Source organism: Eschrichtius robustus, chromosome 11 (assembly GCF_028021215.1).
Source record: "Eschrichtius robustus isolate mEscRob2 chromosome 11, mEscRob2.pri, whole genome shotgun sequence".
In the NCBI taxonomy this organism is placed as follows: domain Eukaryota; kingdom Metazoa; phylum Chordata; class Mammalia; order Artiodactyla; family Eschrichtiidae; genus Eschrichtius; species Eschrichtius robustus.
This window is the reverse complement of record NC_090834.1, coordinates 21,441,105-21,469,029: the sequence shown is the minus strand read 5'-3', so window position 1 is coordinate 21,469,029 and position 27,925 is coordinate 21,441,105. Positions and strand designations below refer to the sequence as shown.

Genomic DNA, 27,925 nt, shown 5'->3' with positions numbered 1-27,925 from the left:
TCCGGAACTTGCCCATCTCTGCCTGTAGGATGTGTGCAGTGGGATCAAGCCTCCAGAGGCTGTATTCTTAATGCCCAGGCTGATGGTTGCATGTAGAGAGAAATACATTTTTTAAAAGGTTACTTTAAAGATCTTGAAAGAAAGAAAACCTTTAAACTAAACTGTTGAAAGACTAAAAAAAATCCTTCTTATAAAAGCCTTAAAACACCAAATGAACATCATTAACTCAAAAACAGCATCAAAGACTGAGGGCATAAATGCTATAAAGCACATACTTTAACTAATGAGAGGCCCAACTAGAGGCATTTTTTTTGTTTTGTTTTGAATAAATTCACCATTGCAGTTGCTTTTTACAATCTCCTCTTCCCAAACATTACTTGATTCATCAATGTGTGTGAATCCTTCCTCTTTAGACAAAGGCACTAGGTGGGGGAGAAATAAACTATTAGCTCTAGTCATCACTGTAGCCTAATCTCATATTCTCCGAGAGTCTGAGCTCAGATTCTCCCACCTAATACTTCTTGTGCATCTGCTGAGTTCCCTGCCAACCACAGCTGAACATCAATAATCAAATCTGCTGACAAAGCTGAAATAAGTTACCTAGATGCATAAGACCCCAGTTAAACAGTTTAAGTGGGAAAAAAGAGAATACCTGACCATGGCAAATAGCAACTTTAGGAAAAAAAATAGTAAGAAAAGCAAAAGTCTGAAAAGCAACGAGGGGAAAAAGATCTGCTATCTATCTGAAATAAAATGGTTTCTTATACACTGACACAGGACATGAGTATGTTAAAGCATGCAGATCGTGAGATCATTTCAGAATTGTGACCATATCTGAAATGGAAAATTCCTAGGAGGTCACAAAAGAAATGAAGTGAACCTATTGGGGGCAGCATTAGTAAGATACTAAACTTGATTCATGCAAGGAGAGATGCAGAAACTAGAAAGATCTATACAACAAAGACTCACTGATAGAAATCATTAGAACCATAAGGTAGGACTAGTTGTCTTTGGCATTTAATTTCGATTTTCATATGAATTAATTACGGTTCTAACATAACCACTGATACTGAACGTGTGCTTGTCCTACGGAGGACGCCTGTGTCACTAGCCACTGAACGCAGGGAGGCCGTGGGACTAGGGAAGGATGCTTTTACTTATGTGGTGTCTGTCTGTGCTGCTGCATGTCGTTTTTCATGAAACAAAAACAAACAAACCACCATAAGAAAAACGAATTTTTTAATGTTTTTTCTCAGTGGCAGAATCACACAGCTGTTTTGATTCGGATTTCCAGTAGGTCTAAAATACTGCTTTTTGGAGTTGTAAAAATCCCATTACACAAACACACAGAACAGGCATAAGATAAATACAATCACATCAGTTTATCAGATGGCTGCTCTAAACATATTCTTTGTCTTATTTTCTTATAAGAAAAGTTTGAAGGATCAAATTGGAACTTCTACGCTCAGCAAACAACTCTGGTTTGGGAGGAGAAAACCTAGAAGGAAAAGATAAAATCAGTAACTGGGTTCACTGGCAATGCCGTGTCCACATCTCTGCGGAAGTGTGCATGTGGATGGGTGTATTAGCTGGGACGTTTATAATTTCCAAAAACTGAAGGAAATCTAAAACATATTCTTTATAAAAACAAACCATTGCTCTTCAATGTCTTTTTCCCTTGAGGCACAAGCTGCTTCAAGAAAGGGGTCAAAATCTTTAATGAATAATTTGTTATTCATCTGAAAGATCTGGACAGAAAATTGGCAAATTGGGTACATGGTTTAAAAAACAAAATTTTACACATTCTATAAAATTGAATTGAAACATGCACAGACTTTTTTTTTTTTTTTTTTAAACTGCCAAATTGTCAAGTGGTCAAAACCTTAAATTGTTTTTAAATCCAAAAGACTAAGGACCTTAGGGAAAAAGCCGCTTCCAACACACGAAAGTGTTATTATAACAGAAGCAAAAAGCAGGTGAACAGACGGCATTCAAGAAAAAAAATTAACCATTTAAAGCACTAAACACCTGTTAAAAGCTAGAGTTATATTCCAATCCTAAAAGAAAGTATAATTACTTAAGTGGATGGCAATGTTCAAAACTTTACTGTTCCGGCGGAAATGATATTACGATGTTAACACAATTTGTGAAGCACTGTGAATGAACATGCTTAGTGGTGTGTACTCCAATGAATTTAAAATCACACAGGATCATGTTAAGAATATCATTCACCAAGGACAGTCCTAAAGTGTCTTAAAAAAATCTATACTAAAGGTTTGGACAGAGAAAGCAGGGATACACTTTGTTTCCTATAAAGAGAGTCACAATACAGCAAGTGCACTCACAATTACACTAGTCACAATTTTTAATTTTACAGAATAAAGTTACAGTATGTAAACTTACAATATATTGATCTTCTTTAAAACCATTTTTAAAGAAGGGTGGATCTGTCGTTTTTTAGAAATCAAAAACTAGCAGAAAAATGTAACTGATAAACGCAGTCTTTATAATATTTTATGGCTAATTATATGCTAATTTTCAAAACACAACAGAATTTTTGGTCCATTAGGCCCTTAAAAAAACAAAAGGCAGGTAAGGATTCCCATTTATCAGTAGAAATAGAAAGTTCATGAAAAAATTCCAATAATTATTAAAACATCTTTTTACACAATGCTTTTTTTGGGTGGTTAAACACAAGAAATATCTCTAATAAATAATGGGTGTGACCAGGCAAAAAACATAAGTGGATTAAGATGTTTTAATATGTGACTGTCTCACAAATCTTCTTTCGAAGGCCATCAATAACGGATTTTCTTTGAATGCCAACTGAAATACAATTATTATTTCTTACGTTAACATATATCAGGATTTACTGCTTAACATGCCTGTTTTCCTCCCTCTAGGGCAGGAATCAGCAAACTATGGCCCACAGGCCAAATCGGGCCTGCTGCCCCTTTCAGTAAAATAAAGTTTCATTGGCATACAGCCACACCCGTTCACTTACATATTTTCTGTGGCTGCTTTTACACTGTAAGGGCAGAGGTGAGTGGTTTATAGAGACCATATGATTCTCAAAGCCCTGGATTATTTACTATCCCATCCTTTACAGAAAAAGTTTGTCAACCCTTGCCCTAGGGGGTTTCCCAGAGCAATCTAAAATAATGCATATGTTTCTCTACTTTTATGGACACTCTGCTTTCTCCTCTTCAAATGCACGTGTGTAGTTCATGTATTTTATACTTCATTTCACTTGTTGGTGTATACCAAAGAAGCTCAACATCCCAGCTGAGTTCCCATGTTTAACATATTTGGAACATAACTAATCTCTCTGGCCATAACCTGTTTGATTCCAGGTCACTCAGGAATTTTCCAGGAGTTGGAGGATAATAAAATGGATGAGCCACGTCTAGCAGAATGGCCGGGAAACTGTACATCTTATCTTGAATAAGGAAGTTGAATAGCAAAAAGAATAATAAAAACCAAATATCCCTTAGGGTATATGCCATTAAGTCGGGGGAAAAACAGCTCAAGAGTTTTCAAAACACACACAAACATATCCAGGGCCATCCTCCCACCTATTACAAACTAACGACTACAACATAGAGTATATTTGTTTTATAAATATATTACTGTCTATATACATATAGATACGTCCATAAAAGACATGTTAAATAATTATCTGTATGAGCAATACTACTTTAAGTTTTTTTGTGTGTTTTAAAATTACACATTCTATTAAAATTATCAAAATAATTCTTTAAAAATACAAGGAATAAAGCCAGTAAAGAGCTGCTTTCCATTCAAGTGGTTCTAAATCTTATCAAGGGTCATCCAGACTCCAGACTTGGTTGTCCATAACTCAAAGAAACAGTTCAATTAAGGAAAACTTAGCCATCAAAAGCGTAACATTCTCCCATTTTTAATACTTCTTAACAAATATGTATGCACGTATGTATATATATATATAAAAACACTCTTTTTAGTTATATTACGTATTCTCATAAATGAATTTTCATAAAAACACAAAGTTCAAGTTTCTACCAGTATCAAATATTTTATACTGGTGTGCATTTCTTTCAAATGTTTAGGTCAATGACAAACTCTATGAGGATACAGTGATCACAAAAAGGAGGTTGGAAACTTAGGTGTCACGTGCAAGCAAGGAGGAAATACTAAGGGCCAGAATTTGGCCAGTTGGGTACTACTCCCTCTGTACTAAGACACAGAGACGACAAACCGGCTAGTTACTGTGTAAAACAGTCAACTGTCCATTATTCAGGGGCAGAATATTCCAATCTGAATCCTCCTCTTCTATCAGTTGACCACTTCTGGCAGTTCTACTACTTACTAACATACCTCTCTCCGGTTATTTGTTAGCAAGTCTGAAGATACGATTAAGGTGAAAGTTTTGGCTAAAATGAAGTTTTGGGATCAGCTCTGAATTTAATTAATGATGGATCCTTATACTTATTGCTTTAGATAATTAAGAAATTGCTGCATCTAAAGTCAGCCAAATATCTCATCCTTAAGCTCTGAAAGCAACATCGGTGCTTCAAAAAAAAGCGCAGGTAGGGTGGGACAAATTGCCTGTTGACATAAGAAAACTATTTCTTAACTCACAGTCAATTACACTGCAGGATTTCAGCGTGGCTATTCAGAGCTATTCATGTCAGGCCATGTCAGGCCGCGTGGCGGCAAGCCCCACTGTTTTTCCATAGTCTAAAATCCGGGAAGCAATGAGAGATACTTAGCTACAGACATTAGGAGGTCAAATTAAAGGGTGTGTTACACATTTCACCGAAGATCTCATTTAAAGAAATTTCATAAAATCTGGCAGAATCTTCAAATAATTCAAATGCAAAAATTAAGTAAGTGGAAGCAAAACCTACTTGTACAATTTAAAAATGATTTCATACTAAAAAAAAAAAGCAAGCTTAGAATCAGACTGAGATGAAAGGTACTCCACGTTTGTAACTCTACTTTTGGCACTGGGTTAGCATCTACATTAAACTTGTTACAGAGAGTGACCGACAAAATCAGGAGAACGATTTCACAAGTGAGCAGGTCGCTCAGAGGACGCCTCGGCGGGTCCATGTGGCCGTGCCCGTATCCTCTGCGGGCGCAGCGAGGGGCACCTCACCTAGCAGGCGGCAGCAGCGACTGTGAACCCCACTTTCCTGAATTAGGTTTGCTGAACATGGTTCAGATTATTGGATATGTCAATATGCACAATGCCTTTTAGAAGCATTTACTGTAACCCAAATCCTACTTCACGCGACACACAGTGTCACACGAGTAGTGAAAATGTTGTCCTAGTCAAAGGTGCTTGGACGTTATTTTCAGGCAGCATTTTACCTTTATTTTAAGTTCACGCTAGATAAGTTTTAGGAGAAAGAAAATGCCAATAAATTCATTTAATATATTTTAATATATAAAACTAAGACAGACACTTTTATTTACCTAAATTGTTTTTATTTTCTACCCTATTCTAGACCTCAATTATACTTTAAAAATTTGTATTTAAATAAGGGATAAAATGTTGCCCAAAAGTCTAATCATAGTTACACATCTGTGTTTTAACTAGATCTACAAATCAAAATAGTTCTTATAGTTAAAAAGATACAATTTGTATCAACAGTAAAAGGTACTTTCTGGTTTTTCAGGGCTTTACTTCAAACTGTAGCAGGTAGAATAATAAGGATAACCAGGGCATCGAGGCACACTCCAGAAACAGATCGGAATGCGTCTGTTACACTAAGTAAAATTCAAAAACTGGAGGCAGCGGTCAAGTCGTGTCAGTCACACAATTGTCTGCCACTGATTGCATCATCTCTCTTCTAACCAGCAACAGAAACGAATCCACGCTCAGCAAAACCCATGACTTTGAAACCAGAAATATCCCTTACTAATACGAGAACAGACTTTAGTCTGTATCTAAAACTACACTATTTGTGGCAAGAATCTGGCCTTAATAATATAGCAGGCCCCCCCAAAAAACTACCTTCAGGAAAATGGAAAATATACAGTATCTTACAAAAATTTTAAGTTACCATTTACAACTCCTGCATCACCATTTCTATAGTGCAGTATCAATAAATGTTACATATCCTCAACACAGAAAACCACCTCAGGCCAGCCTTGATAAATAGCAGGAAAGCTAAAGGGTATATTAAATATAAAAGTTGCATTGAGAATAATTAGATTCATTAAAAACAGGCAAGTACTGCAAAAGGGTTATTTTATCCAGTATTGTTGTGCCCCAAAACAAAAAGACAAACGCATTAAAAAATACGGGTTAATGGAAGTCTAGGAATTCAATTCCATTTCTACTGTCCAGAAGCACATCACAGATGGATAACGAAGCTCTAAACTGTAACAGTTGATGGCTTTTGCCTTTTTTATAAAAAAAAAAATGGAAACAATTTTTTCCATTGATTGCATCTGCTTTCCTTTAAATCGACCATATTAAATTAACAAATTACTTAACACAAAAAATCCAAACGAAAGTAAAACAACGAAAAGTGCCATACTGTAAATCATTCTAATATATACTGTTACCCATTCCAACATAAACTGGTAACTTTCATTTTGTTTAAAATATAAAGTCAGTGCTGTAGTATATCTTTGTTTCTATAAATAATGATTATAGCACAAAGAAGCCCACGTTCCCCAAATAAAAATAACTTAAAAAGCTGTAAAAGATTCCAATTATGCTTGACTTGAAAAAATAGTTTGCTAGGTCTAGTCAAATGTTCAACATTCTGAAGGTATTGTAATTGCTTGCAATTGATAGACAAACACCAAGTTAATAAAACATGAAACAAGGATAAAAAGTGCTGCATATAAACCCCTGATGCACCAAAGATTAATATCAAAGATCACAGATACATCTAATAAATCAAACTGGAAAAACTTCCAGCCAAGGATATAGCTTTAAAAAGGAAATATTAAAAAAAAGTTTGAATGTAAATAAAGCAATCCCGTGATACTTCCACTATGTGGGGCTATACATACAGATTCCATGATACAGTATTTCACATAAATGGATACTATATAACCTCCTTGCTGAGAAGGAGATCACATGTGCTATTGTAGCAAACCTCCCTCAGCATTTGAGCTGAACAAAAAACTACTAAACACCACAAAGATGCATCATCTTTCAATAACCCAGCTGTGATTTCTCCACTAAAATGGCTGCAGCCAGCTGCTGGGCGTCTGCCATGTGAGGGTTCCTTTTCATGACAATTCTCACAAGGTCAGGCGGGAAGATGTTGCACAAGTTGATATAAATCTTTTCTCGGCTGTCCTGGTACCTGGGGGGGTCTTGCGGCACCCCGCAGTACGGGACGCGCCAGGTGGGCTCCGGCTGCTCAGGGAGGCTCTGGAAGGTGAACTGCTCGTAACATGGCTGCGTGGAGGTATCAGGCAAAGAATAAGTCTGCCGGTAGCCATACACGTCGACCCCGTAGCTCTGCCTATCCCAGCTTCCCAGCCCTTCCTGGCGGGCGTAAGGCTTTCTCTGTCTGGAAGGAGAACTGTCGTACAGCCGAGAGTCAGAAATGCTGTCTATTCTCGTGGCCACTAAGGACCGCCCTAGGTGTGGTGCCTTCGAGTGTGCTGAACTCGGAGGAGACGGGTAATCGCCAGGACAGCTGGACCGGGCCCCCACGGCGGGGTGCTGCAGGTGCACGGCCAGATGTGGGAGAGGAGGCTTGTGATGGTACTTTGGTTCTTCGTGACTGTAACTCTGCACCCTGGTTAAGGGGTCGTGGAAATTCTGCAGGAAGGGCTGAGAATTAAGGCGGCTGTGAGGGTGCATGTGTTGACACTTCAGATTCTCTTCCAGCTGTGGGTCAGGAGAACTGACGTAGGAGCGGTCATTGTACCCCACGTACGAGTCACTGCTTCCGCAGCTCATGCTCCCTTCACTGCTGCAGTCAGAGGCGACAGAGCTTATCCTATAATCTGTGTCTAAGGAGAAACGCCTTTCAGGACTTCGTGGGCCTGAGACACTCAGATTTGAGTATGCATTCAACATGGAATAATACCCAATGTCGACAGGCGAGTCACATTTTGGATACTGTTCATAAGGCATTGGCGTTCCATGATTTTTGGTTGCCATCATCATTGGAGGATATTGTCCCTGTGGTCTTTGATCCTGAGGTGGGAAATGAACTCCAGATGGAAGGCCATTGCTTAACGATGTAGTGCTTTGGGGTTTTGCGGTAGAAGTAGCCGGTATACTAACTAAGGAAGGTACAGACCTGGTTTCCAGTTTGTTTTTGGTGGGAAGCTTTTCCTCTAGGTCTTGGTAGACTTGAGTCCTTATGCTTGGATCCGATTGCCTCTTTGGAGCACCTCGCTTGACATCGGAAGTGCTGTCGGCTTTCGTGCTGCAGGGGACACTGTTGCTTTTCACCAGCCCTCCTTCATTTGCAGTTTTGGCTGCTGTGTTTCTAGACATGGCACGCAGTTCATCAGCCACTGACCGCTGAGGCTGACTGCCCCTTTCCGGATGATAATATTTGCACTTGTGTCCATAGGTACACTTCTTTCCTGTGAAGAGTAAAATCGGTTAGGCAAAGGACCATTCATTCCACCAGACCCTGGACACCCAGTGTGGCACTGCTCTTTTAATGTGAGGAAGAAACAAGGGCAGAAATGGGAGCTGTGCTCACTGCTACTCCGCTACTTGTTTCTCAGAAATGCCGCCTTTCAGTCTTCCCCCGTTGGCACTACCAAGAGCAATAAGAAAGTTGGCTGAATGAGTAACAATCACCTCCAGAGTTTTGGTTAATACCCCGTGTCCTTAATTCCTACCTGCCTCTTCTCTTCCACTATGACTCTGCAATCAGGTAGGACATTCTGTTTTGCAGAACACAATGTACTGCCGTGATGTGACAACACCAAGCTAATCTGATGTGTAGCTAGATGAAAGAACTCCAAATTTTTATCTACCTGAAAACTTACTTCATGTAGAGTTAACCAAAACCATGTTTTAATTCAGGGAAATGCATATGCGTTGAACCCAGCTAGGTAAAAATAATAATTTTTTTCACATAGACTTTTTCTTAAATTTAATTACATTCAAAAGAACCACATACTATATGCCATCCAAAATTTATTTTTAATAGCAAAAGTTTAACAACATATTGTGTTCTAAAGGCATATATTAAATACTCATAAAGAAAGTTACCATATGGACAAGGCTGCTTTTTGTGTTCAGGAACAATAGGTTTCTTCCTCAGAAAATTATCCAGGCTTGGGCCATGTCTGCCAAGAGGGTCATCTGGGGGCATGAACCTGTCATGGATATAATACAAAATTATACCTAAGTAGGAGGCTGACAATTTAATTCTAAAGACAGAGTGTAAAGATTATTCACCCCAAGGTATTTTTTTGAAATTTTAATCCAGGTATTTTGATTCAACATTTATAGGATAGGGACTTCCCTGGTGGCGCAGTGGATAAGAATCTGCCTGCCAATGCAGGGGACACGGGTTCGAGCCCTGGTCCGGGAAGATCCCACATGCCGCGGAGCAACTAAGCCCATGTGCCACAACTACTGAGCCTGTGCTCTAGAGCCTGTGAGACAAAACTACTGAGCCCGCGTGCCACAACTACTGAAGCCCGTGTGCCTAAAGCCCATGCTCCGCAACAAGAGAAGCCACTGCAGTGAGAAGCCCGCGCACCGCAACGAAGAGTAGCCCCCGCTCGCCGCAACTAGAGAAAGCCCGTGTGCAGCAACGAAGACCCAACGCAGCCAAAAATAAATGAATAAATTAAAAAAAAAATTTATAGGATAAAAAAATCAGTACGGGAAGTTTTCTTAATGAAAACAAAATTAAAATGTTTCAAGCTGAACCTGTATTTGTTTTAATTCAAGTTGAGTTTTGAGCCTACCATGTTCTAATTAATTCTTCCTTTTCTTAGTCTTGGGATTTTGTAAGGACTTTAGAAAATGACTACAATGACATTTTAGGAGAAGTTTTATGAACGTTAATCTTGTGAAGCAATATGAGGCAGGTGGGCGCCAGGAGGAGCAGCTGAGGGACAGAAGGGAGAGGTGGGAGAGAGGAACGGGAAGACCTGAAACAACCCAAACACCTAGTACATGTCGGACACCCTGCACACGTCACTACATCTCATCCTCACAATGTTCCCTTGAAGTATTCGTTCCACGTTACAGATGAATACACTTTTCTAATCTAGGCTTAGATGAATTGAGTATTTTTATCTCCGTTCACATGGCCTAGTCAAGATTCAATTTGTCTAATTCCACATTCATTCTCTTCCCCCTATAATAAGGTACTTCTCAGCTGAGATAGAAAAAAATCTTAAGGAAATAAACTTATTATTTTGGATTGATTGTCCAATGGAAGCAAGAATTCATGGCATGAATACTGTAACAAGGTTATGATTGCAGAGTTCGACTACTAGTTATGTCACTGTTTGAACATGAAATAAACCAAATGTTTACCCACAAAATGTGAATAACGTTTGAACTCTTAAGGGAGTGTCAACATGCCTGAGTAATAACACTTAGCAACTATGATGTTTAATATTATTATAAAAACAATATGGCAACACGAAAAGTTTAAAAATAGAAGACAAAATCACTCAATCCTACAATCTTAACACAATTATTTTCCAGTTACGTGTTGCATTTTAGTCATTTTCCTGTATGTACATATCACTTTACAAACACAGATGTAATTTTATGCTTTGTCTTTTTAACATAAATATTTTTCCATGTTTCTTAACAGCTTTCATAATCATAATTCTGAATAGCTGAATAATATTCCACTAGGAGATGTATTGCAATTTGTTTTCTCTGTAGTACCTTTAGTTGCCTTTGAAGTCTAGCAATTATAAATATACAGAAATGAACATATTTGGGCTTCCTTTTTTCCTCATTATATACTCTAAGAAATGAGATTATTGGCTTGAGAGGGTATTTGTAAGACTTCTGCTAAACCATGCCAAACTTTATTCTTAACGGCATAAGGCGTATGCAAAAATGGTTTTTAATTTTGTGAATTAAATGGGTGAAAAAATATACTCTTTGTAGATTTAGTTTGCGTTTTTGATGATCAACAGGTGAGCTTTTCCCACATATTTGTAAATACAGTTGACCCTTGGACAACATGGGTTTGAACTGTGTGGGTGCACTGATCCTTGGGTACTTATTTCTCAGGAGACAATCTTGTTCATGTCACCTGTCCATTCATCAACTTAATCATGACTAGCCTTATATTGCTTTAAATTTTTAAAAATCATATATTTAAAAAATCGTATATTTAAGTAAGCTCTCAATGCTCTAAGTTGATTTCAAAAGGCAGGGTTCTAGCAGTCAGTATGTTCTACATCTGCATCCTCTGAAGATGGCCAGTCTCCCTGTGTCAGTTACTCCCGGTCACTCAGCCGCAGAAGACCTGCTCTGCTAGTCACTTATGGGGAAGGGCAGCCTGTGACTCACGCAGGGCCTCCTGAGGCAGGACTCTGCCGTTTTCTTACTCTCACTGAGGATTAGTGGGGACATCAGTGGTCGGAAGAAACTGTCTTAGGTCTGGTCAGTGGCAAAGAGAGAGGGCTTCTGTAGCAGGTGCCCAGGGATAGTTATATTTTCAGGGAAGCAGTGTTACTGTAAGTAAGTGGTTTTACTTACTTGTCATTGACAAATGAATACATTAACAGTCGCTCATCTATGAACTTCTTCCATTCTGGTTTCTCATTTGCCAAATCCCTGTAGTTATCATTGGATACAATTATACCATCCGACTCAAACGCCAGCTTCACGATGAACCTGTCATCATAGCACACCACTCGCCTCCCCTGCACTCTCCGGGACGGTGTGAACACCAGGATTTTCTCCTTCTCTAATTTACGTAGAACTTCTTGATCTGCAGGAATAATCAGGGTAGAATTTCAGTAATAAGTACATACAAAACACATCTCGCAACCTTCATACAAAGTGAGTGTGTATAGCATGAACTGGATACCTGTAACCACTTAATTAGGGATTGTGATTTACAGTTTGTAGATGTAGCAAATTTGTAACTCCCAGTAATAGTTTTTCTTCAGGATTTTCAATTAAAAAGGTTTAAAAAATAGCCAAAAAAGTGAACTTGAAAAACATGAAGTTTAAAACTTTAAAAGCATAAAACCTGAACATGACTGAGCAAATTCTGATTTTCATTACATAAAGCTTTTGCTTGATAGCTGGAGCCCCCAGCTCTACACTGTGAACCAACTTCTCACACATCCCTAGCTCTACGCCATCCTAATGAAGCAGTTGTGTTGGGTTCAGGTGTGAGCAACAGATTCTTTCCCCCAAATTTGTTTATTTTGTAGTGCTGTTTTTCTAACTAGTGGATGTGATGGTGGGAGAGTTTGAAAAGTAGAAGAGGTGGAGGTAGCAAAGGGAAGAGTCTTAAGATGCAGAAGTTTCAAAAAGGAAGGAGGCAGTGAAGTCAGAACTGTTGTTCTGGACGTGGCCATTCTGCATTCTGTGTCCTTTCCTGTGAAGCAGGTGCTAACAAAGGCCAGCAGTCTTGTGGGGCTGGACTGAGTGAATAAGAAATTAGAAGTGATTATATGGGGAAAACAGCCATTGATTAAATATGGACAGGTAGGGGAATGTCCATTTTCTCTTTGGTGGGCACACTCTTTCAGTACTTTCTAATTCTACTGACTTGTTAGTGGTTTAAAAAAAAAGGTGCCAGAACTCATATTTTGATTAATGATAAAATTCTCTCCTCACCATGCCTTCTTCCTGCTTTTGCTTTTCCACTCCCTGACTTCCCAACCCTGTAAATTCTGGCACAGAGTGCTGGGTATAAGCTGACAGACGTCATGATTTTTTTTTAAAAAAAGGCTCTCTTCTCCTCAATGCTTATTAACTGGAGTTACTAATTAAAAAAAAAAAAAATCTCTCTTTTCAGCGGATAATCACTACATGCCTACTCTATGCTATGTGCTGTCTAAGTGTCAATGGCCCTCAAGATGAAGAACGCTTTCTCCTCAAGGAGGCCTCAGTTATTGGGCTGGACGAGCCTGTAAACTGGGAGAGCAGGGCTTGTGATCGCCACAAGAGAAGTATGAGCAGGGTGTGGGGGAAGGAAGAGTGACCTGGGTCAGCTTGGCATACAGATTTCATGATGTTCCAGACAAATGAGTTCATTAAGACCAGAACTTTGTTTTAGAAAAGCAGCAGAGTAGAAGTGGAAGAAATATGAATGTCAGAGTCAGCAACTCGTGGATAAATCTCAGGTTCTGCCACTTTCTCTATCTGGCGATCATGGTCTTATTGAACCTGTTCCGTCATGTCCTCAAATGCAGTTTGTAGGCCGTGAGGAGTCAATGAGTTATCACATGTAAAAGCACCTAGTAGAGTGCCGGGCAAGCGCTCAATGAACACTGTGTCCTTCAACTTGATTTTGCCTAATAGATGCATGTAATTATTGATCTCTTTTGAAAATCACAGACGACTAATACAAAATCAAAAGCCCCGTCTCAGCCACAGGATTTGCCATATTATAGTTATTCTGTGTGCCCCCTAACAAACATTTTGAGGGCAGGCGGCTCATTTATCTGTGTGCCCATCAGCACTCAGCACAAGGACATATTAGCACGTCAGTAGATCCTCAATAAATGTCTGTGAAAGGAATATGTCAGCTACTTAAAGATGTGTATTCTGAGGGCTTCCAGTTTATTCACTGTCCTTGTTCACGCATAATCCGTGGCCCTTTATTTGTGTTTACTTGTGCAGGATATGCCTGGGTCCTGGAAGTGACTGGAGGACTGAGGTGGTGGCCCAATAGTTATCACCATCTTGCTTAATTTGCATTTCTTTACCAGCTAAGGAGGTTAAAAGGACACTAATTAGGAAGAAAATTAGTGATAATTAATTATCACTAATTAATAGGATAAATAGTCCTAACCTAAATAAATAGTCCTAACCTAAATAAATAAATAGTCCTAACCTAAATAAATATGAATTCAGTCTAGCTGGTAAGTTAACTGAATCTCTAGCTCCTAGCACAGTACCTGATACATAGCCTCATGCTTGCTTGTTAAATATATGTTCAATCAATGGAAGCCTGGCTAACGTGCTAGTTTGAATCTATATCTGAGAACTTTAAAATATTTCTTATCAAGTTTCTTTTTTGGTATGGTGAAAAAAGACTGGACTATTCAATTTACCAGGCATTATCTGGTTGAGGGTTTTAGTCAAAAGAATTATTACCTGGGGGAGAAAACACCTAACAACCTCTAATTACAGTGGTACACATTTTACAAAGTAAACCTCTAATTACAGTGGTACACATTTTACAAAGTAAAATTACTTTGTAATTAATTATTACTTACTTTGTAAGTAATTATTACTGTTAATATTTTGGCATATTTCCTTCTAATCATTTTCTGTGTATTTTTTTCCTTCTATACACATGTGTATATATGTATGTATGTATGTATAGGTGCACACACACACACAATAGCAAAGGCTGCCTTTTACATAAGAGAGCACCTCCTGAGATCATTAAAAATTCTGCCTAAATATTCTAATACTACATATTCTATCATATAGATATATACTTATTTATTGAGCCATTCTTCTAATGAATGTATGTTTTTTTTTCCATTTTTTTTTCTAACTAATATTGTACTGGATGTATTTGTGGTCAAAAATCTTTGCCTGTACCTCTGTTTATTTTCTGGGGAATTATTCCTAGAAGGGGATCTAGTAGATCCAAGTATTTACATTTTAAGATCAAACTTTTCCCGAGAGGTTGTAATGATCTACGTTTCCACATCAGTATAGGAGTAACTCCCTCCAGGCACTGAGTATTATCAGTTTTTTAATCTCTGCTAATTTGACTGGTAAAAAAATAACAGTTTATAAAATTTTCATTTCTTTTTTTTTTTAAAATAAATTTATTTATTTATTTTTGGCTGCATTGGATCTTTGTTGCTGCGCGTTGGCTTTTCTCTAGTTGCAGCGAGACGGGGCTACTCTTCGTTGTGGTGGGCGGGCTTCTCATTGCGGTGGCTTCTCTTGTTGCGGAGCACGGGCTCTAGGCGTGTGAGCTCAGTAGTTGTGGCTCACGGGCTCTAGAGCGCAGGCTCAGTAGTTGTGGCGCACGGGCTTAGTTGCTCCATGGCATGTGGGATCTTCCCAGACCAAGGCTCGAACCCGTGTCCCCTGCATTGGCAGGAGGATTCTTAACCACTGCACCACCAGGGAAGCCCTAAAATGTTCATTTCTTTAATTACTAATGAGGTTGAACACTTTTCCCTCTTATTTGGCACTTGCATTCTTCCATGAACTGTCTATTCCTACTATGTTACCAATTATATACTGTTTTATCAGTGTGTAGGAGCTCTTTACATGTTCAGGACATGGATTCTTTGTTTATGTGTTGTACTTTTTCTTAAGCAAATAAAAACTTTTCTCACTGTTAAGAGAACGTCCCAAAATACAGAAGTTTGATCCAATTAAATCTATCTTTCCCTTCATAATTTCTTCTAAAAATTTTAATTTTACAAAGGTCTTCCCCAGCCATTCAAAGACTATTTATAATCTCTAATGGAGATTTTTGACAACTAATTCTTCAACCATCTGTGTTATATGGTGTAAGATAAGGATCTAAATATGTATATTTTTTCCAAAGAGTAATCCAATGTCTTGGTACTGCTGACAGAATTATGCCTACCCTTCCCACGCTATAGTTTATATAGGCTAGGGTCTGAGTCCATGGCTCTGGGCTCACCATAACTTGTCTATGGATTCTTATTCTAATTTAATAAAATTTAATAATTATAGATAAAAATAAAATAATCTTTCCTTGGGGTACATGGTGGGTGGTCACTCCATTTGTTTTTATTTTTATTTTTATTGGAGTATAGTTGCTTTACAAGGTTGTGTTAGTTTCTACCGTACAGCAAAGTGAATCAGCTATACATATACATATATCCCCTCTTTTTTGGATTTCCTTCCCATTTAGGTCACCACAGAGCACTGAGTAGAGTTCCCTGTGCTATACAGTAGGTTCTCATTAGTTATCTATTTTATACATAGTACATAGTGTATATATGTCAATCCCAATCTCCCAATTCATCCCACAGCCCCCCTTCCCCCTTGGTATCCATACGTTTGTTCTCTATGTCTGTGTCTCTCTTTCTGCTTTGTAAATAAGATCGTCTATACCATTGTCTCAGATTCCACATATATGCGTTAATATATGATATTTGCTTTTCTCTTTCTGACTTACTTCACTCTGTATAACAGTCTCTAGGTCCATCCCCGCCTCTACAAATGATCCAATTTCGTTCCTTTTTATGGCTGAGTAATATTCCATTGTGTATATGTACTACATCTTTATCCATTCCTCTGTTGATGGACATTTAGGTTGTTTCCATGTCCTGGCTATTGTAAATAGTGCTGCAATGAACATTGTGGTACATGTCTCTCTTTGAATTATGGTTTTCTCAGGGTATATGCCCAGTAGTGGGATTGCTGGGTCATATGGTAGCTCTATATTTAGTTTTTTAAGGAACCTCCATACTGTTTTCTACAGTGGCTGCATCAATTTACACTTCCACTAACACTGCAAGAGGGTTCCCTTTTCCCCACACCCTCTCCAGCATTTATTGTTTGTAGATTTTGTGACGATGGCCATTCTGACCGGTGTGAGGTGATATCTCATTGTAATTTTGATTTGCATTTCTCTAATAATTAGTGATGTTGAGCAGCTTTTCATGTGTTTGCTGGCCATCTGTATGTCTTCTTTGGAGAAATGTCTATTTAGGTCTTCTGCTCATTTTTTGATTGGGTTGTTTGCTTTTTTGATATTGAGCTGCATGAGCTGTTTGTATATTTTGGAGATTAATGCTTTGTCAGTTGCTTTGTTTGGAAATATTTTCTCCCATTCTAAGGGTTGTCTTTTCATCTTGTTTATGGTTTCCTTTGCTGTACAAAAGCGTTTAAGTTTAACTAGGTCCCATTTATTTTTGTTTTTACTCTCATTACTGTAGGAGGTGGGTCAAAAAAGATCTTGCTGCGATTTATGTCAAAGAGTGTTCTGCCTATGTTTTCCTCTAAGAGTTTTATAGTGTCTGGTCTTACATTTAGGTCTTTAATCCATTTTGAGTTTATTTTTGTGTATGATGTTAGGGAGTGTTCTAATTTCATTCTTTTACATATAGCTGTCCAGTTTTCCCAGGACCACTTATTGAAGAGGCTGTCTTTGCTCCATTGTATATCCTCTCCTCCTTTGTCATAGATGAGGTAACCATAGGTGTATGGGTTTATCTCTGGGCTTTCTATCCTATTCCACTGATCTATATTTCTGTTCTTGTGCCAGTACCACATTGTCTTGATTACTGTAGCTTTGTAGTATAGTCTGAAGTCAGGGAGCCTGATTCCTCCAGCTCCGTTTTTTTTTTGTTTTTTCTCAAGATTGCTTTTGTTATTCTGGGTCTTTTGTGTTTCCATACAAATTGTAAAATGTTTTCTTCTAGTTCTATGAAAAATGCCGTTGGTAATTTGATAGGGATTGCATTGATTTGACAAGTGCTGTAGTTTTCTTCACACAGGTTCCTCAGTTTTGTTAATGTTGGGGCAGAGAGGGGCGGGAAGGGTTGGATGCCAGTTGAGAATCACTGACTTGAGCAAAATGTTGGGCAGCAATAATTAACAGTTACAGGGGACACCTCTGCCTGAAACTCATACATTTAAAAATTACACGATAATGCAAAATACTGATACTTTTTATTGGGATCGAGTCATTTCCTCTACTTGACACCAGACAGCATGCTGCCAGGATCTCACAGGTCTTATCTGCAGTCACTAGAATTTGATTACCACCTAATTTCATACAGCAGATGAGAAAACTGGGGTCCAAAGAGGGTCAGTGTGCTGCTCAAAGTGCCATGGACAGTACCTAGCAGAGTTGGAATTTGAATCTAGGTCTCTTGACTCCTAGCATGTCTCTAGAAGTCAGAATTTTTACAAAATTTGAAGTAAAAAGTTTCCAAATTAAAAAAAAGAAGAACTGGCTTATGTAGCAAGAATTACTGTTTAGTTAACATAACCCAATAGTTTTTAAACTCGAAAATAACTTTAATGTCCCACCCAAGTGAATGTGGCAGTCACACAAACTTAGTAAACAGAAGCAGACACACAGATTATTCAGCGAGACACTGGCTCAGGTACACACGGAAGCTTGCGGGCTCACCTGTGATGAGCGCGTCAGGTCGGGACTGCTCTTTCCTCCAAGCAGGAACAAAGACGGTAACATCCTTGTGGCCTCTTTCCAAAAACCAATCCACTGCTAATTTTATTCCTCGGCAGGAAAAGACTTCTTTGTTTCCATGGCTAAAAGATTATTTTAGAACACTTAAAACACAACAAAACCTAAATTTGACTCCATTAATTCAAATTTGTAAACAGATGTGATAACATAATTAAAATATTAATAAGAAATTCAAATTTAAGATAGAGTTTTATGGCTCAGAGAAACATTAAGATAACCGAGGAGTGGAAAATCTGTGAGGAACAAAAAGAAAACTGGGATGATTACTGCGTGAAGAATAAAGAAAAGTGAGTTTTCAAATGTGAGGTTGTAAAGGTTAACTAGTTAGAAAGATACAGGCTCGTTTTGATAGGAGAGGGAAAAACGGGCCTCAGCCACAGTGAGAGTAATTTCAGTCAAATGTAAAAAAGAAGTCACATAGAAAAAATATCTGTAAAAACAGTGGAATGGAATACTTAAGAGTTTCTAAAAACTCTTCCTTTTCAAGAGTTCGTATGTGTATATTTCAATCCAGTGATTAAGCAATGCACAAAATTTATCAGGTGACTAATATAAAACAACATACACACATGCACTCAAGTGAAAAACTCAATGCTTAATCTCATACAAGAAACACTTTCCGTCCTTCAGTGAAAAGACACCTGGTTTCTGTTTAACAATATTGTGTTGCACAAGGATTAATGATGACAAAAGGGCATTCAAAATTGGATTAGCAGTTTTAGCGCCTAAAAGAAAATGCCCAACTAAAAGTGTAGTCATTCAATAAATATTTATCTAGCACCAGGCTTTGCTTGTGTAGTTTAACCTAATAATTCAAAGTAACACTATTTTAATGTTTTAAAAGAAACAGTCTCCTGCTTTGAATGCAATAAGTACACTTTTTTACAGTTTGAGCACTGAAGGCTCCACTCTTATCTATAATGGAGACAGACATTCTTTATTCTTGGGCTAAGGTGCACTGAATGGAATAAGGTAAGTAAATGCTCTGTTAACTTCTAGCACAAATCAAACATTAGGTATATTAATATACTGTTCTAGTGGTCCCCTGGGAAGCACTAAAACTATCTAAATATGACTACTCATGTTTGAAGGACAAAACAGAAATGGACCAACTTGCTTTATAGGTATTGAAGGCTATAAATGCAAACCTCAGAAACCGTTCATGTTCCATAGACCTGTCCTAATGGTCTGGGGCAAGATTAGAGGTGAAATCAGATGCACTGAAAGTTTCAGAGAAAGGGATAAGGGAAGGGGGAGTTTGAGGCACATTTTCTTGGAAAGAAGGGATACCTGATGGCCTCAACAATGCCCCAGCAAATGACACAGAGTGATGCTAGGTTTCATGGAAAATACTGAAATTTAAGCAGTCTTCTGAAAAAATATAAAAAATGATGGCTGGGGCTTCCCTGGCGGTGCAGTGGTTAAGAATCTGCCTGCCAATGCAGTCGACACAGGTTCAAGCCCTGGTTAGGGAAGATCCCACATGCTGCGGAGGAACTAAGCCCATGCGCCACAACTACTGAGCCTATGCTCTAGAGCCCACGAGCCACATCTACTGAGCCCGTGTGCCACAACTACTGAAGCCTGAGAGCCCTAGAGCCCATGCTCCACAAGAGAAGCCACTGCAATGAGAAACCTGCACACCACAACGAAGAGTAGTCCCCGCTCGCCGCGCCTACAGAAAGCCCGTGCGCAGCAACGAAGACCGAACGCAGCCAAAAATAAATAAATAAAATAAATAAATTTATAAAAAATAAAAAATAAAAAAATGATGGCATTCTCTTGTGAGAATATATATACTAATTATTCCTAAATACAAAACTCAACTTGCTAAGACCCAAGTATATTTTTATTTTGCATTAATGCTTTGAGATCTAAATGTATTATGCTTTGCTAGTCATCATGACATTTGGTTTACTGAGACTTAAGAATTTAACTGCTTCTGGCTCTAAACAGAGGACTGCATAAGCATTTTCTTCCAGGTGACTTCACTTGGTAAAGACAACCGTCACATTTTACTGTAGAAAGAGAAGATTCCATCTTCTAACTAAAGAACTTTCATAAACTGTGTGTAAACAGCAAACCACTTACAAACATGGGACAAAGATTCTACAGATGCTAACCCAGGTATTATACCATGTGCGACACTGACAACAGGTTGTTCCCATTATCCGCTCTTCCCCTCTGCCCACAGCCCCGCACCCCCTTCCCACAAAACCTCCTAGGGAGAACGCAAGCAAGAGGATGAGAGGCACCACACTGTGAATGGCAAATAGAACCATATCAACTGTCGATGGATCCACATCAATCTCTGATTTTGTTATTTGAGAAAAAATACCTCCCCGACATTTGTTTAAAAACCTGTAGTGAAGTTTTCTGTTATTTGCAGCTAAACACATCCTTAACTGCTACCTTACTCATACCATAAACCAACAGAAAACTCTATTAATATCAGAAAAAAATATATTTTAAGGCAGAAACATTACCAGGGGTAAAAAGTTATTACATAATAGTAAAAAGGGAACAATTCACAAGGAAGCTATAATAATTGTGAACTCAGTGTAAGGCAAAAGATCACGGGATGACAAGAAGAAATGAACAAATCCACAATCATACTAATTGACAGGCGAAGCAGAAAACATTTAGTAAGAATTCAGACAAGTGAATAATCGATTACAGGTGATCTAATGGACATATACAAAACCCTGAACAAAATTAAAGAGAAAACCTTTTCAAGAACACATGGAACAAGAACACATTGGCTGTGCACTAGGCCACAGAACAGATTTCAACAGACATCGAGAATCTATCATATAATGTTCTTTGACAATATGTTATTAAAGATTAGTGTTGCTATACCAGTACACCAATTTAAAATTTTAATTTTAAAAACGACGCCATTTGTAATAGTAACAAAAACGAAACAGATCTAAAGAAGAAAAGATATCCCAAGAGCTTTATAGAGAAAATGAAAATTGAAAACCTGTTGTAAAGGGAGTAAGAGAAGACCTAAATGAAAGGAACAATATACCATTTTCATGGATGGTAAGACTCAATGTATGAAGATGGCAATTCTCAAATTAATCTGTAAGTGTACTGAAATCCCAATAAAAATCCTGAAAGGGATTTTTTTATGGAATTTGAGAAGCTGATCCTAAAATTAGTTGAAAAAATAAAAGGCCAAGGACAGTTAAGCAATTCTGAAGAACAAAAGAGGAGGAACTTCCCCACTAGCTATCAATACTTGTGCATAAAACTACAGAAATCCAATCGGTGTTTTACTGGCAAAAATTAAAAAACAGAAAAAATATAACAGACAAGTGAGCCTAAGATCTCTCTCTCTCACACATACACACATACACGTGTGTATAAATGATAAAAGTGTCATTACAGATAGATGAAAAGATGGATCATTTAACAAATGGTACTAGGGAAATTGATTATTTATGTGGAAAAAATAAAATTGTATTTTTACCTCATACCATACATAAAAATAAATTGTATATAGATCAAAGATTTAAATATGAAAATACTGTAAAACTTTTTAGAAGAAATTAAAGGAGACATTCATGTCAAGATAGGGAAATTCTTCTTAAAGAAGACACAATCACATACTATCAAGGAAAAGAATGATACATTTGAGCACATAAAACTTCTTTATGAAAAAGACTCCATAAAAAAGTAAAAATGCCATAGCCTAGAAGAAGGTATTTGCAAAACATAGGACTGATAAAGACTAGTACTCATAACACATAAAGTACTCCTATACATTGAGAAGGGTAACCAGTTTTTTTTTTTTTTTAAGGCAATAGATATGAACAGTGAATTCTCAAGAGAGGAAACCCAAATGACCAACAAACATAAGAAAAGATGCTCAACAGTGAAGAAATGCAAATTAAGCTAAAGTGAGACACCACTTCACACCCATCATACTGGAAAAAATAAAAGTCTGCAAACACCAGATGTTGCCAAGGATGTGTGAAAGTAGGAACTCATACATTACAGGTGGGAGTATAAATGGTATGACTATTCAGGAGAGCAATTTGGCAATACTTTATAAAGGTGAAGGCGTGTTTTCTCTCAAACATAGTAATTCCACATCCAGGTAGAGTAAAACCCCACAGTAACTTGAAATCAGATTTAAAGCAATCAGCAGTTGGCCCAGCCTCAGATCTCACGTGGGGGCAGGCTAATGTCTTCTCCTCTATGGGTGGGACAGAAAGAAGCAGGCAAGTGGGGATGTGTAGGGTTGGTCCCTGGGTGTCCAATACTTCCCCAACCAATCCTCTCCTGATCAGGCCAAACAAATGAATGCCCACTAGGAAACCCCTGGAATGGCTGCTGCTGTCTTGGAAGTCCCTGCTAGCTGCCAAGGCCCAGAATCATCCCTAGTAACAGTAAAAGTCTGAGCAGACAACTTACCAGGTGGCTCCAAAGTGCAGGTGGGACTTACAGACGGGGAGAGGCTGGGGGAGACTGAACTTGACCTAACCTTAGGAGGCGTGTTGAAGGATGTGACTAATCATATGTGCTGGTTACTATATAAGGGGCAAGGGTAGGAGGCTCTGATAAAGAATTATAAAAAGAGTAAGCCTGATAACAAAAATTATGAAAAACAGGATGTCAGAGTGAGCACAATGTAGCTACTGGTGCAAATTAACCGTCTGTTGAGTGTTTACTAAAAGAGTACGATGATGTTTACGAACTGTAGCTCTAATTCCATAAACAGAGAAGAAAATTCATTATAGTTCTGTAGCCACCTTACAGGCTGTATCTGCATGCATTTAGGGTTTTTGTCCCTCAGTAGTAAAAACAGCTAGTTCTATATTTACGAATTGGCATGTTCCTGTGGGCCTCCATTTCTTTGGTATTTCAACAATTTGGCAACAAGGATGGTATACCTCAAGTGAGTCCTTCTGCTGGTGAATTTGTCAGAGGCTTTGTAGCCACCATTGATTAGGTTGGAGACCCTGGATGTTTGCTGAAATGTGTTCCTTTGCCTACTTTGGCTCAGTGGGATTGGGTTCCCAGGGAAAATGCCAAACTCTCACCGCTAATTCTGAGCTCCTGCTGAGCAAAATGGGTAATAGAGGCTTGACGGTTGCGTGTGATTCAACACTGGCTTTAATGTAGAAAACTATAAGGAGCCTGCCAGCAGGTCTCTTTCTTAAAGGGCTTATTTTACTCTGTCATGTTGTGAATAGGCACGTTTATAAAAATCCTGCTTTGCAATGGCCAGAGGAAGGCTCATTTGAAGTAGACAAATTGGTATATTGACACAGATTTTTAGAAAAACCCTACTTAAAATAAAAGGATTATTGGTATCTCTGGATCTCAGGAAATAAATGAAAGAATGAACTGGACAGCCAGTAAGAATGAATTAAAAAAACTGAAGGAAGAGATTGAGAAACTGAAAGCACCTTTCTGTTTCTCCAGGTTCTCAACACTTCTCTGCTATTGTTCCTTCTACGCCCCTTCACCCTTCATTGCCTTATCTGGGACCTAGAAAGAGGAGATGATGCCTTCTTGGACAGATGGTTCCCAAGGACTTCAGGATCCGGGGATAACTTCCCTTTGGAAGAGGGAGAATTGCCGGCCTTATTTGAATGTTCTGGTATGGAGTCCACCTCCAAGACTCCCCCTACAGCACTCAACATGCAAAACAGCTAGGGAAGCAGAAATGATTAAGAGGAAGGAACAAGGAGTCTGAAAATCTGGATAAGAAAACTGTCTTAGAATGAAGGCATCAGGTGGGCAAATGGTTTCCCTGATAACTTGGAGGGAAGGGGAAACAAAAGGAGTCAGGCTTTTAAATTGCAACATGAACCTGAAGCTATAGTGCCATACAAACCAACTTAGTTTTCATCTCAGTGTAGAGAAAATCAGCCTTCTCCCTTTGGAGCTACAGGGATTCAAATACCCTTTAGAAGTTATCCAGTACTGCTGGGTGGATCAGATGTGGTAAGGGTACCACATCCCTTTCCCCTAGCTGATATCCATCTTAAGACTTATTTTCCAGTGCCCTGGAAAGATCTGCAAAAATGTGCCGAGGTTTTCTACAGCATGTTTTCAGTTTACAGCCCTGGGTGTGAGGCTGGACACCTACTTGTAACATCCAAGGAATGTTGCCTTGGATGAGTCTGCTTGACTAATGGAACAGGTGTGATGGGGCAAGTGGAGTGTCATGGCTTCAGGCACCTTCTGCAACAGCTCTGGCTGCTCCTCAAACCTAGGACACCCATTGCGAGGCACTGCTGATGGGAGACTTTGCAGTCTTTCTGCAAAAGGTGGTCTGAGAGAAGCTGCAGGGCTGCTGCTGCATGAGTCTCCCAGCGATTTCCATCAGTGGTTCACCAAGGCATTTTCTAAATGAATGGGCATGGATACGGGGGTGGATCAGAATAGACTCTTAATCCTCTCCACTTCTGTGGTAGCCTTGTTGCAAGCACAAGTAAGAGAAAAGGTATCTGCCTGTCAAAAAATAGACAGTTTCTCAGGTATTGGCAACAGTAATCCAGTTTGGGGGAAAAAAATGGAGAAAGGTGAAGACAAAAAGAAACTCAAGATTGCAGTGTTACCTGCCTACTTATTCACACAGGGAGCAAATACTTTTCTGGGGCTACCAACAAATAAGATAGGACTTGCCGATGAAAAGTCAGTACGTTACTATTGTAAGAAGATAGGATGTTGGGAAAAGGAACGCAGCCAGAGACTGAGGAAGATACAAGGGATGCTACCTATGAAACTTTACCATCTCCATCAGAAGACACCCCCTCTCTGCTTGAAATCAGACAGGAAACAATTAGCAAATGGTGCAAACTAATGAGCAAAACTGACTTAATAGAGGAGCTTCAGAGCTGGGAATGGAAAAGCCTTATATATATTTCCTTTTCCTGCCTTAATATTTTCCTGTCCTTTCTTGTAGATACTGGAACCATGCATGTATTCTGCGATTTCTACTGACCTCTCTTGTTTCACCTACATCCAGAAAAACATATAAGTTGTGGGTATCTCTGGACAACCTTCTACCTGTTCTTTCTCATCTGAGATTCCTGAGCAAATAGGTCCTCTGTTGTAGGAACGTGCCTCTCTTGTCCCTTAATGCTGTTCATCTGTTGGGAAGAGATCTCCTGTATAAACTAAGGGCTACCATATTCTGGACTCCAGGTAGAGGATTTTTGAAGCTCCTGGGAGACAAGCCACCTGAGTTAGTGAATATGTGCTTATCTATACTGAGAGTAAATATGTGCTAGGGGTCTGCCATGCTATGGGCCAAATTTTGAATGAGAGGTTTTCTAATATCTCACAACTAATATGCCACGTGCAAAACTAATTGCTGATTTATTAGTCATTGCAACTTCCCAAACAGATTTCTGTAATTCATTGTAGAGCTTATTCCAGACAATAAGATGAAATTAATTTGCAAGCTGTGAAAAGGGCTACTAAGGTCTGGACTGGGGTAACTGAAGCCCCATTTCTTCTATCCAGGGACTCCCACTCGGAGTTTCCGACATATGCACCTTCTAGTGAACTAGTAATTGGAAACTAAGGGGAGCTAAAATGAACGCAAATTATCTTGACAAACATATTCTTCATAAGATTTTCACTATCATAACTTTATTATTCTGTAAATTCACTTTGTCTTGTATCTAATGGGATTATCTTTAATCTCGTCATATATACCACTGCAACAAATTTGAAAACCCCTCAGTTCTACTTTTCTGTCTTCAACAGAAGGGCAATTCCATAAGCACTCAAACTAATATGATATTTGCTAAATCTTATAAAAACATCATATATACTTCCCACTAGAGAACTGAAGTACACTTGCTTATTATGTGCCATTAAATTAGTCACCTGTGATGGTTAACAGATTACAAAGGTGTATTTTGTAATGCAGAGAAAAATTCAGGGAACCACAGACTTTAATGTAGCTTGCCTCAATACAGGACCTAGAAGAGAGGGACAATGGGTGAACCATTCCATTTGCTGTGTCTAGGAAACATAATTTCATGTATTACACTTTGTTAAGTTATATACACACACATCATTAACTAGGTTAACCACAGGATAGAAAGGGTTATTTTAGAATTATAACTGTTATATTCCCGTGGTAGACAGGAGCAAATTGAAAAACATGGAGAAATCTAACAAGGGAATGAAGGCATGTATTAAAGGGGACTACTTCTTTTTAATTCTTTTCATGGCATTGAAAAAAAAAAAAAAAAAAAGAGAAATAAGGAGTCTTTTTCCAATTATCTTTTATTTCCTCAAATTTGATTTTGCTCTAGTTTGAGTATTTGCTTTGAATTAACATATTACTTATAATGCTTGCAAAGAACCTTGGAAATCATAGTTGATTTTTATTTTCTTATATTTATGTAATAAGTATATCCCTTATATGATCAAAGGAAAGCCATTCTTAAAAAGTTTTTCCATAACTCATCGAAAATCTAATTGTAACGATCATACCTAGAATGGCATATTTAGTACTACTAATAGTAAATTAGCACTACTAATTATTATGACGGTATTAGTACTATTAATACTACTACTAGCATTACTACTAAAGAGAGATGGCTTTTCATGAGTAGGCCAACACAGTGAAAATAACAGTGTCTGGAATTAGACATGAGTTTAAGTATTTTCTTTAGTACATTTCTGTGTGACCTTGGCAAGTTACTTATTTTCAACCTCAATCTTCTCATATTTAAAACGGAGATAATCCCGCCTATATGACAGGGTTGTGAGAACTGAACAAGGTAACATCCACAGAGCACTGAGCAGAGTGCCTGGCACATAGAAGACTTCAACAAATATTAGTGCCTTCACTTTCTCATGTCCCTTTGGTCCTAATTTTTAGAAAATGGAAAAGAGCTTGCTTTGGAATGAAAATGAAACCAGTAAGTCTTTAATAGCTTTAATCTCACTACTGATGGTAAACTGTGATTTTTTAGATCAATGTGTTTGATATGTGGAGATCACTAAACAGTTTTAGTTTTTAAAAAAAAAACCAAAAAGAGATCAAGGTATCAGGGGACTCAAAAAAACAATCCATCGCTTTTTTATAACCTTCGATATATCATCTTTTATTTAAATCAAAAACTTGACCTACAAGTTTGCTACACCCTTCACTGGAAGATTCAAGTATGATTATAAAACTTCTGTGACTTTAATGGGTCATTATATCAAACTGCGTATAATGATAAGGATACAAGTTTGTCAGTGAAGTGCCTACAATGAACAGTATGAGTAAAATGTATCCTTTTAAACTAGAAAACCGTATTTGAATCTTTAGTACCAAAGTCCTTTAAGTTTAGATATAGTTAGCTTATATAATTATATTATATTAATATAATAATAATAGATATTTATCGAACACTAAATTATTAATACACCTAGGTGCTCTTCAAATACTTGATGACTTATTTTTTCAATTTTTAGGCCTGATTGTACATAAACCATGTTGTATACATGAAAATAGATTTTAATTTTAAAGAACTCTTTCAAATACTAATGCATTAGCAATGTTTAATGATTGTTAAGAAGAAATTCTCCTACATCTATACCATTTCCCTTAAGCAAGGAGACAGGAGTACAGCTGGATA

General features: G+C 38.1%; 1 protein-coding gene across 2 annotated transcripts in view; it reads right to left on the bottom strand.

Moving 5' to 3' along the window:
• Positions 1 to 1,222: 1,222 nt before the first annotated feature.
• Positions 1,223 to 27,925, bottom strand: part of ZC3H12C (zinc finger CCCH-type containing 12C) — a 69,098-nt gene continuing 42,395 nt past the window's right edge. For both annotated transcript variants that reach the window (XM_068555838.1, XM_068555839.1), the window contains exons 3-6: positions 18,240 to 18,379; positions 11,669 to 11,903; positions 9,197 to 9,303; positions 1,223 to 8,556 (exon numbers count right to left, since the gene is read on the bottom strand). In XM_068555838.1, the coding sequence (XP_068411939.1) occupies positions 7,160 to 8,556; positions 9,197 to 9,303; positions 11,669 to 11,903; positions 18,240 to 18,379 (1,879 nt within the window). In that variant the 3' untranslated portion in view covers positions 1,223 to 7,159. The remainder of the gene's footprint in view (positions 8,557 to 9,196; positions 9,304 to 11,668; positions 11,904 to 18,239; positions 18,380 to 27,925) is intronic.